This window comes from Mytilus trossulus, chromosome 2, assembly GCF_036588685.1.
Source record: "Mytilus trossulus isolate FHL-02 chromosome 2, PNRI_Mtr1.1.1.hap1, whole genome shotgun sequence".
Lineage (NCBI taxonomy): Eukaryota > Metazoa > Mollusca > Bivalvia > Mytilida > Mytilidae > Mytilus > Mytilus trossulus.
The window spans coordinates 79,039,246-79,051,511 of NC_086374.1; the positions used below are offsets into that span (position 1 = coordinate 79,039,246).

At 30.7% G+C, this 12,266-nt stretch overlaps 1 protein-coding gene across 1 annotated transcript in view; it reads right to left on the minus strand.

The window, feature by feature from the left end:
• LOC134706013 (uncharacterized) overlaps nt 1-12,266 on the minus strand; it is a 118,507-nt gene that overhangs the window by 21,747 nt on the left and 84,494 nt on the right. Inside the window, exons 54-64 of the mRNA XM_063564726.1 lie at nt 11,817-11,915; nt 11,291-11,400; nt 10,241-10,391; nt 8,320-8,437; nt 7,743-7,971; nt 7,099-7,165; nt 5,542-5,703; nt 5,119-5,211; nt 4,110-4,289; nt 2,568-2,639; nt 467-577 (exon numbers count right to left, since the gene is read on the minus strand). Coding sequence (XP_063420796.1) covers nt 467-577; nt 2,568-2,639; nt 4,110-4,289; nt 5,119-5,211; nt 5,542-5,703; nt 7,099-7,165; nt 7,743-7,971; nt 8,320-8,437; nt 10,241-10,391; nt 11,291-11,400; nt 11,817-11,915 — 1,392 coding nt within the window. The remainder of the gene's footprint in view (nt 1-466; nt 578-2,567; nt 2,640-4,109; nt 4,290-5,118; nt 5,212-5,541; nt 5,704-7,098; nt 7,166-7,742; nt 7,972-8,319; nt 8,438-10,240; nt 10,392-11,290; nt 11,401-11,816; nt 11,916-12,266) is intronic.

The window sequence follows — 12,266 nt, forward strand, 5'->3', positions numbered from 1 at the left end:
AATTTTTTTTTTTTTTTAAACGAATTTATATTTTCATAATGATTAAGTATTACTACCTTCAATATTGGTCCTATAAACGGAAAACTTAAAAAAAGTCTTGTATCCTTTCTTTTGTTGACTTGTATATTTATGCTTGAAAGGTTTAGTTTAATCCTCCATTTAATAAAATACATTTATATTAATATTGCTCCTCCTGATTCAAATTAAAATAGATATTCCACTTAATTCTCAAACTAAATACATGCTTTTAATTTTTGTCTTTATTTTTTTTCAACTTAAGATAAATGTTATGTTGTTGAATATACCATCTCCGCTGCTACTTTTTGGAAGAATAGAATTAATTTTATCCAGACATGGACCAATAAATGGGTAAATCAATTTAAACACTTTGACAAAAGTATTCAGTTGAGAAATGCCATTCTTTCAAAACGTGTTAAAAAAAAATCAAAAAATTTAATATACAAACCTCTGATTCCTTCCAGAGCTTCCCTGTGCCTACTATACAAACAACTATTGGCAAATACAAATTATGCACACCAAATCTAGCTTCCATCATACAAGCGTCAGATTCCAAATACTAAAAGTATATAACCACACATTTCAATATCGCATATACATGTACTTAGATATAGGAAGATTTGGTTTGAGTGCCAATGAGACAACTCTCCTTCAAAGTCACAATTTATAAAAGTAAACCATTCATAGGTCAAGGTACAGTCTTCAACACACAGCCTAGGTTCACACCAATATAGCTGTCGAACCATAGCTCTTATTGTCATATAAATGATATTTCCTGACAATTTCCAACCATATGTTGGAAAAAATTTCAATAAATATCACAACAACACTACAAGCTACTGTTGTGCAGCTATAACTGGCAATGATTACATTTTGGGATGAAAAGGTGTTTATAGACAATTATAGTGGTTTATTTTATAATGCCAATAGGTAAAGTATGAAATGTAAGTTACAGTTACTCATTATTGTAACCATGAAGCTTTCTCATTGAGTTACTCAGCTTTGAGTTTTCTGGAAAGTGTTTTGTAGGATTTTTTCATAGTTTTTCTTTTTAGCAGTGTTTTTTCTTCAAATTGTGATTTTTTATTATCTTAGTATCTTGAACAATTTTTTTTTCAAATTTATCATGCATGTTTTTATTTGTCTTCTGCTAAATTTTATTGAATTTATCATGCATGTTTTCATTTGTCTTCTGCTAAATTTTAATTGAAATTATCATGCATGTTTTCATTTGTCTCAGTTCAGACTCTTTCAAAGGATGCTTTATATGAGGGTCATAATGGGGGTACCTCATGACAAACAACGGTAAATGTAGTTAACAGTAATTTTTTGTGTATGACAATAGGTACAATTTCTTTTGGACGATACAAAAATCAATAGATGTTGACGAATCACATTAAATTTTTTACCACAACAATTATTTGAGACTTCTAACGAATCATGATAGTGATATTTTGATGAATCACAGTAAAATTTTAACCAATTTGAAACTATCGATAGCTTAAAATGACCCTTTGAAGCCTGATGGTAAAGGACATTCCTACCCTTTTATATTGGTCAATTACCTCACAATAATGCTTAGGTAAATTACCATCTTTAAATATCTTATAAATACAAAAACATATTTTTAAAACCAAATCATGCATATAATATGTCCCACTATATATTCATTTTTGGTTATGAGGGCATTCTTAAGTAATTTTGGTGTAAATTGAATATATTTGTCAAGAGCACATTAACCAAAATTACAATATACAAAAAATCATCATGCAGATTAAGCTTCCATGTGACAATTGTCAAAGCTCTTTAAATTTGCTATGTGTAACCTAATTCTTAAACAGTTTTAACCCCCCAAAGCCAATCCTAACCATCCCTTTGTGGTATGGAAACTTGTGGTACAATATCAGAGAGATCCATACACTGTTTTACCAGTTATTGTCTGGAAATTAGAAAAGTGCTTATTTGGGCACCTTTTTTTGGCCCCTAAAACTGTTGGGACCATAACCCCCTAAATCAATCCCAACCTTTCTTTCGTGGTTTCAAACCTTATGTTTAAATTTCATAGAGATCCATCAACTAATACTAAAGTTATTGTCAAGAAACCAAATGTCTTCAGACAACTCTGTGATACCAATATACAGCCGCAATTTTTTTTTGTGGTCATACAAAAATGATAGCAAATTAGGAAGTTAACTCCCATTAATTTCTTGCGCATTTCAACAAAATTATTCTTTGAAGTACCAGAACAGGAAACAAATGTTATATTTATACACCATTATACATTTTGAACATAAATCAAACTTGAACAAGTCTTTTTTTTGTCATGATTACAACACTGACTGAGTGTTAGGCAATCAGAACTTGAACAGATATAAGGTGATAATTAGCCTTTTTAGAATCTAGAGGACTATTGGTAATCTCATTGTTTGTACACCAAAATGAAAATAACGTTATGTCATTGGTCGAATTTCTATTGTTTATTCGTTTTAAACCAATCACATCGTTTTGGTGTACGCTTTTGATTCTAAAACAGCGAATTATGTACTTACCTCATCGGACACACAAATCACCAATACCCTGGAATTCTGAAGTCCCACAGTAATGTCTTGATACAGTCCGTACTTTGAAATATAAAAACCAAAAAATATTAAACAACACTGTAACACCAATTTACTGTCAATTCAGAAATGATTGCGATGTTTTTATTATTGCGAATATAGCAACAGGGTTATAATCGCAATAATTTGAACTCTTTTTATTTGAATCAGGCTTTTCTCAATATTGCAAAAATAAAAATCGCATTTTAGTCTAAAATGACAAAATTGCAATAATAAATGCACACAATAATTTATGAATTATTTAACAATACTGATACTTGGAAAAGTAGCAAGTGTTTTAAATAAAAACATACAATATTGAGACTGGATTTTTATGTCTTTTAAATCTAAGAGTATAGATGTCAACTGAAAGATTATAAATAGTCTTCCTAAAAATTACTCAAAGTGAATTTATTATAGACAGTAATACAGTTTAGTTTTGAACGAACAATTAAATAAAGTAAAAGATAGGACTTACAATATTTGACGATTTACCTTTCCCATTGTTGATTTACCTTTCCCACTATTAATTTACTTTTCCCACTATTAATTAACCTTTCCCACTATTAATTTACCTTTCCCACTATTAATTTACCTTTCCCACTATAAATTTACCTTTCCCACTATTAATTTACCTTCCCCACTATTAATTTACCTTACCCACTATTAATTTACCTTTCCCATTGTTAATTTACCTTCCCCACTATCAATTTACTTTACCCACTATTAATTTACCTTTCCCACTATTAATTTCCCATTGTTAACTTACCTTTCCCACTATTAATTTACCTTTCCCATTGTTAATTTACCTTTCCCACTATTAATTTACCTTTTCCATTGTTAACTTACCTTTCCCACTATTAAGTTACCTTTCCCATTGTTAACTTACCTTTCCCATAGTTAATTTACCTTTCCCATTGTTAATTTACCTTTCCCACTATTAATTTACCTTACCCACTATTAATTTTACCTTTCCCACTATTAATTTACCTTTCCCACTATTAATTTACCTTACCCACTATTAATTTACCTTTCCCACTAATTATTTACCTTTTCCATAGTTAATTTACCTTACCCACTAATAATTTACCTTTTCCATTGTTAACTTACTTTTCCCACTCTTAATTTACCTTTCCCATCTGTAAATTTACCTTCCCATTGATAATTTACTTCCTTTCTGTTAATTTACCTTATCCACAGTTAATTTAGCTTTGCCATACATTAATTTACCTTTCCAATCTGTTATTTACCTTCACATTGATAATTTTCCTTTTCCATCTGTCATTTTATCTTTCCCATTTGTTAATTTATCTTTCCCATTGTTAATTTACCTTCACCAATGGTAATGTACCCTTCCCATCTGTTAAATTTCTTTTCCCATTGTTAATCTATCATTACTATTGTTAATTTACCTTCACCAGTGGTAATTTACCCTTCCCATCTGTTAATTTACCTTTCCCATATGTTAAATGTCTTTTCCCATTGTTAATTTACCTTTCCCATCTGTTCTATGTCCATCCAACACCTAATACCATTCTTTTCTAGGTGTGTCTTCATTACTCTTGGATCACCATAACCAATGGATCCATCTTTAGCTTTTGTTGTAATTGAACACGCCTCCTGAGAGTTTGCCCAACAGTAACTTATAAATACTTCAGGGGTTTTCAGTTTCATCTTAAACCAGATATGAGAGATTATCAAAAGATTAAAATTATTTTTCAATAAGAAACAAATATTATCATATACATGTTTATACTGCTGTTTTGAATATAAACAAAAGGATATGTGGGATTATATTTAAACCACAGAAAAAAACAACAGACATCCAGAGGGAAACAAATAGTCTTCAACACTAGACCGGTGTCTTTATCATATGTGACTGTCAAGCTCTAAATTATCCTGAGTCTTTATATATAAAGTTTATTATAAAATTTATAATCAGAATTTTGATATTATTTCATATGAGGTTTTTTTACTACTGTTAATAGTTGTGCACTTTGCAGCAACATGAATCTCACTTGCCAAACAGAAAAAGCCAACCAGATGTGTGTAAGTGCCACAACACATATGCTAGTTTAAAATATGGACTGAGAAAAGGAAGAAGATTTAAACCTGAAATCTGTGTGTATTTATCCGTGTGATACAAATAAGCTCATCTATTTCTGTTTATCAGTACATAATGTATAGGAAACTTATTCATTAGGCAACAATTCAATTTAGTCCAGTAATGAATTTATGTAAGTTTCAAAGGAAAGAATGATCATCAAGTAATACATATATAGCAAAATGATTAAAAATTATTGTGTGAATTTATTATTGTGATTTTGTCATTTAAGACATAAAAGCAATTTTTTTTTTTCGATTTTGAGAAAAATCCTGTTTAATTATGTAAAAAGTTTCAAAATGCGATTTAAAATTATTGTGTTTACAACTCTGTTTCGTTTAGCAGTAATAAAAACCTTGCAATAATTTGAGAATTTCCAGTATACCAAATCCTACATACCTTCTCTATTATTTCCATATGACCTTTGATAATATCTATCAAGTCCTTTATTTTCTCTGGATACCTTTTCATATTCTTTATCATTGCAAATCTCTGGAAAAAAATGTTTTTTCTTCTTAATGACGTTTTATTGAAGCAATCCTTAAATGTCATTTTATTTAGATATCTATCTTTCTACAAATGTGCATTGTAAATTATTTTACCTTTGAAAATATGACTGTTTAAACATTTTTTTTTTAATTATAAGGTGACACACTTCTAAAATAGTGCATACCTATTTCTCACTTTTTCAATATTGGTAAAACATGAGACAAAATTAATATTTTTACTGTGACTTGACTGTAAGTGACCTACGAACAAAAGCACAGACCAGAAAACATAAGGCCCATAAATGGGGCATTAAAAGGTAAAGGAGTTACTTACAGGGTTACCAATTTTAAATCCAATGTCTGTGTGCTTCCATTCAAGGGACTCATTGATCACTGCGATGGCAAAAGGCTTGTGTAATTGTTCTATAGCGTATAGGAACCATCTGTGGCATTTCTCTTGATTGACAAAGCGTTCAGACATGCATGCAACCAATACCTGTAAAAAAAACCCATTTCTTTCAGTTACAAAATAATTTAGCTTCATACTTAAATCTCAAACATCAAAGAACCATAACCTATTCAGATATGTTCAACCATTATGTTTTGGTTTTTTCCATTTCTACCTTAAAATTGTGATAAATTTAATATCATATTAAATAAGTTGGTTCACTTACCTGGAAAATGTATGTTAAAATATCCACTTGACACAGTTAAAGAAGATTTTATTAATGAAGTATTTGAGACGTCATGAATGTGGATTTTGTTAAAACCTGATTTTTGCCATAATTTGGCACAATTTGGAAATAGATTTCCATTTAGTGGTTTTGCAAGTACATGCATTGGTGTCAAAATTTTTTTTTTTGCATGTATGGTTTATATTGATGCCTATTGTGTTTGAATGTTTGACTTATTTGAGATGAGTTGATACTGATTTCACTTGTTTGAATGTTTGACTTATTTGAGATGAGTTGATACTGATTTCACTTGTTTGAATGTTTGACTTATTTGAGATGAGTTGATACTGATTTCACTTGTTTGAATGTTTGACTTATTTGAGATGAGTTGATACTGATTTCACTTGTTTGAATGTTTGACTTATTTGAGATGAGTTGATACTGATTCCACTTGTTTGAATGTTTGACTTATTTGAGATGAGTTGATACTGATTACACTTGTCGGAATGTTTGACTTATTTGAGATGAGTTGATACTGATTTCACTTGTTTGAATGTTTGACTTATTTGAGATGAGTTGATACTGATTACACTTGTCAGAATGTTTGACTTATTTGAGATGAGTTGATACTGATTTCACTTTTGAATATTTGACTTATTTGAGATGAGTTGATACTGATTTCACTTGTTTGAATGTTTGACTTATTTGAGATGAGTTGATACTGATTTCACTTGTTTGAATGTTTGACTTATTTGAGATGAGTTGATACTGATTTCGCTTGTTTGAATGTTTGACTTATTTGAGATGAGTTGATACTGATTTCACTTGTTTGAATGTTTGACTTGTTTGAGATGAGTTGATACTGATTTCGCTTGTTTGAATGTTTGACTTGTTTGAGATGAGTTGATACTGATTTCACTTGTTTGAATGTTTGACTTATTTGAGATGAGTTGATACTGATTTCACTTGTTTGAATGTTTGACTTATTTGAGATGAGTTTATACTGATTTCACTTGTTTGAATGTTTGACTTATTTGAGATGAGTTGATACTGATTTCACTTGTTTGAATGTTTGACTTATTTGAGATGAGTTGATACTAATTTCACTTGCATTAATCAGCAATATAGGTAAACAAACAATACTTTTATTTTTATGAAAAATACATAAATCTAAAATATGTCTCTCTTAAAGATTGTACAGAAGAATAGATATTCACCTTTGAATTTTTAAGAGCCATAGTCATTTCCATGTCTGATATGTTGTCAATATCCTCAGGGAACCAGCTGAAAATTTATCAAGTAAATGCAATGAAACAGTCAAAACGAGTTGGTTGGTGCTATGAATCTAGTTTTGACCAAAAAAAAATCTAAATGGCACCAACTTTTAAGTTATCTCAAATTCAAAATGACTGAAATTGTCTAAAAAAAAAATCAGGATCCTTGCTTTAGATACCTTTTGTTTCATTGATTAAAATAAAATGATTTTTTAACTCATCAAAAGTCAAGTTTGATTGTCAATTAAATTACCAATAATGTACATATGTGTGAAATAAAGAAATGGTTTCTGATATACTTAATTTATTATTAGCATTCAGATTAGGAACTTTTGAACAAAGTTTAATTATGGCTTGTTTTAAAGTATAGGAGTCCCAATTGGGGGATTCATTCCTGTGTTTTATAGGCCATTTTTCTTTATTCTCAATTCCTATTTACAACATTCTCTAGTCTACAGCCCTATCCAGACCTTTAAGTTTTTAAGAACATAGCAAAACGTATTCAACAGCAAAAAAAAATGATATGTGAGAGCAAACACATTTCCCTAAATACTTCTTTTCTGCCAAATAATTTAGAATACGCTCACCACTTATAACCAGTCTTTTTTAAGTCTTCATGAATATTTCTGGGATCAACAGCCATTCCAGCAGCATTCTCTGCTGTGGTACTAGAATGAAATGGCAATGATGGCAAATCACCATTACAATACAAAATGGCAACATCTTGTGCTATATTTCTACTGATTTCTTCTAAAGTGCTGATACTCTCCTGCATCTGAGCATCAAACTCTGTCTCTTTATTGTCTGGCATTATTCCTGTAAACAAACATTTACTTAGGCTATTTTTAAAATTCTACAAATATAGAACAGCCTATGGCCTAAAGATCCACAGAAATAGTTTCACTTTGGACGTAAAAATTTAAATGATTTTGCTGTTTGACAAAAAGTCTTGAGTCTTAAAAGTTGCGATGAAGATGAAATTTTATATAGGCTTGTATGTAAACTTTTGTAAAATGCTGAAATCAAATATTCATGGAATTTCTTGCTTAGACATTTTTCATCAAATTGGTGTAAATATTGAAACATGTATAACAGTAAAACTGTGTTGAAGGAATTTATGTTGACCAGTGTAGTCCATATCCTAATCAAATTGTATCTACTTACTGAGCAATTCTCCTATGGATACTGTATGAAAGAACTTAGTACACTGCAGGAACGGAGCATTAACACTATAAGCCCTGCTTATCAACTCTGCTTTAAACAGAAAAGGTTCTTTGGTTCCCTGAAATAAACATAACTTTAATACATTGTTTACAGATGAAAACAGACATATATAATTCTGTTTCCAGTATTTTTTCTTTAACTTTTGTTTCAAGTCAATTTAAGTTTCTCAATTTTCAAATCCTCATAAATTATTCCTCTTGTTTTTTCATTTTCTGTTACAGTACTGTTTGTTGAACTTGTGTCATTGAAATATATTTCAAATAAAAAAACTATATTCAAAATAGGAAAAGGATGTACAACAGATAATTATCTCATGAAGTACTAAAAAATAGTCAATTAAAGTTTCTGCATAATCTTAAACAATGAACTAAAGCCCTCAAAATAGGGACCAAGACAGCCCTACCTACTACTATTAAAATGGCACTCAAACTGTCCTTACTTTTATACGAAAATGGATAATGGAATTGAATACCTAACTGAGTAATTGGGATCTAAACTACGATCAACAAATTAATCACTTCAAAGGGGCACAATATACAGGGCAGAGTGGCCTACTTTTAGTGTGAGGCCTTGTTATTCTCTGCAATATGCATCAATGATTATAGATTGTAGAACATATCATGGATCTAAAATCAGAAATAAATATTGTTCAGACCATGAAGAATTATAACAAAAATACCAAACTCTATTGCTATGTAAATTCAAAAAGAGGGAGTACATAAAAACTGCCAAAATCAAAAGTTTGACTATCATCCAACCAAAAACAAATAGAAAACAAATGACATATTCTTGACTTTGTACAGACATTTTTAAAAGCAGTTTAATTAAAGACCTTGGAAGCTATTGTCTCCCTTGATTTCAGTAATTTTGCCTCAAAATAATTGAACTCCATATCTATTCCCCTTAGCAAAAAATAGAAATTCAATATTATTGATTGTTCAATGTATGATTCTTTCAAAAAAACAACCCTACCATCATGAATTACTATACGCAGAATGACAGCAAAACTGCATATCCCAGCATCAGTGATGCTAAAATAATATAGGATGAAAAACATTTTTTTTAAGAGGTTATTGATGTGTAAACTGGGGCCAATTAACTCACCAACTACCGGTAAATAAAAGTCGAAACCACTTCACTGAGAGTAAGAGACTAATTAAAAAAATAGACAAGATCACATGTTTAATGACAGCAAACAATTACATTTTCATTACGCTAGTGTGATACCAAAGAATATTGCTAAACTTTCTGTTACATTTGACAAGGCATATTACATTGCTATACACTTAATACATGTATATAAAATTGAGAATCAAAATGGGGAATGTGTCAAAAAGACAACAACCCGACCAAAGAAAAAAACAACAGCAGAAGGTCACCAACAGGTCTTCAATGTAGCGAGAAATTCCCGCACCCGGAGGCGTCTTCAGCTGGCCCCTAAACAAATATATACTAGTTCAGTGATAATGAACGCCATACTAATTTCCAAATTGTACAAAAAAAACCAAAATTAAAATAATACAAGTCTAACAAAGGACAGAGGCTCCTGACTTGGGACAGGCGCAAAAATGTGGCGTGGTTAAACATGTGAGATCTCAACCCTCTGCTTATACCTCTAGCCAATGTAGGAAAGTAAACTCATAACAATACGCACATTAAAATTCAGTTCAAGAGAAGTCTGAGTATGATGTCAGAAGATGAAATCAAAGTAAATAAACAAAATGACAATAATACATAAATAACAACAGACTACTAGCAGTTAACTGACATGCCAGCTCAAGACTTCAATAAAACTGACTGAAAGATTATGATTTCATCATGTGAACATCAGCATATGTTTTATCTTTATTACAAAATGTACCTCTTTTTCAACACAATCTGGGCATTGTATGAAGTAGTCATAGTGCACTCCATCGAAGGCCTCTGATATCAGGGTAGTTAATGTCTCATGGATCAGGTCCAGTACATTTTTAGGTCTTGGTCCCTGCACTGATACTATCATTTCATAATCACTGAAACACAAACTAACTTGATCAGTAGGTGTGAAAAGGTTTATAGTTATCAGCAATCATTCTCTATAATATCGCAGAGAGGCAGTAATATAGTAATTAGGAGGGCCCTCAGGATTATTATACTATAGCAGTTTCATTACCAGAAAAAAAAAGGAAAAAAAAAGAAATTGGTGTTTAATGTTGATTAAGAAACCTGATCACTATGAAATTGACCAATATTATGTATGTAAAAAAATGCTTTTGACTTGAACTTCAAATTCACCATTTAGGTTAATGACCTTTCAGTTAAGGTCATGCTGGTAAATACAACCATTTCTGGACTATTGATTTGGATGTTATTTAGCTGGAATTCATTCATGTGGCTTGTTTAGAAGTACAATAAACTAATAGTTTTTATATCTTAATCAGTATTTACAACTTAACAAGAATGTGTCCATACTTCACAGGAGCCCCACTCACACGATCATTTTGCTATGTTCAGTGGACTGTGAAATTTGGGTAAAACTCTAATTTGGCATTAAAATTAGAAAGATTATATCAAAAATAGACAGACAACACACACGCACAGTCCGAATACATAATACCACTAGATGGGGCATAAAAAAGTTAAGGTTGCTGCCAAATTTTCTTGAACTTTAAACTTTGACAAATCAGGGTTAATCTATGTCAATTTTTCTTCAAAGAGACTAGGAAGAAAACTGAGTAAACGAAAATTTGGAATCAAACCAGTTCAACACATAAGAGTTAGACATGCTTTAAACAACCGAGAATCTTACCAGAATTTACTTATCCAACTTTTTGACACAACCGAGTTCAACACAACAAGGTTTTACTGTAGTTCCTTAAATATATACATGACTTTGGTGATTTGATAATTCTAACTGATTGATAATACTTACTTCAACTGTCTGACCAAGGCATAGTGCTGATTTTTCTTTAATATGGATCCTTTCTTCCATAAAAACTGTAGTAAATCATGGTCAGTAAATCCTTGACTGAACAATCTAGCCTGAAAATTTAACCCTTGTAATTGTTTAAATCTTTCAACTAACATACTCATTGAATATAAAAAAGAAGATGTGGTATGATTGCCAATGAGACAACTATCCCCAAAAAGACCAAAATGACACAAACATTAACAACTATAGGTGACCGTGAAACATTTAATGACTTCTTCACTTGTTGGCCATCAACTGACAAAATACATCATGTCCTATATTTTGACTTTAGCGGAACCTTAATGGACAGTGGATTCATTTATTTTTCATAGGGACTCATTTTCATGGATATTTGATTTTTGAAAAAAACACTACCAAAATGAATGTCATTTTCGATGTTTGAAAAATCTCAGGTGACAAAATCAAAATTCATAATAAAATTTTCAATTTTCAAAACTAGATTGGTAATAATTGTATGTTTATGTACCTGTGCTCTATTGAACAAACCGCTAGGAAGATATGCAAACTTGTACAAAATTGTCTTCTCTCTAATTTCTTCTTCTTCACTCAGATATGGCCAAGGCAACTAGTAAATATAAAATAAAATAATACCCCTTACACCTTTTTCATGACAAAAACAAAAGTTTTAAAAGTTTGTTGGAACTGTGACTCTAAACTGGATTATGCTTTTGGTTGCCATAAAAAAAGGTAAGTATTATATGATTATGTTCATTAATGTCATTTTTCTAAGCGTCTTCCATTACCTTATCTAACATCAGACTCTTTTGAACTCAGTTTTATTGAGTGTATTGCTGTGTCCTTTTTTAATTCCAAATTGGCTAGAGGTATAGGGGAGGGTTGAGATATCACAATACATGTTTAACCCTGCCACATTTTTGCGTCTGTCCCAAGTCAGTAACCTTTATCCTGTGTTAGT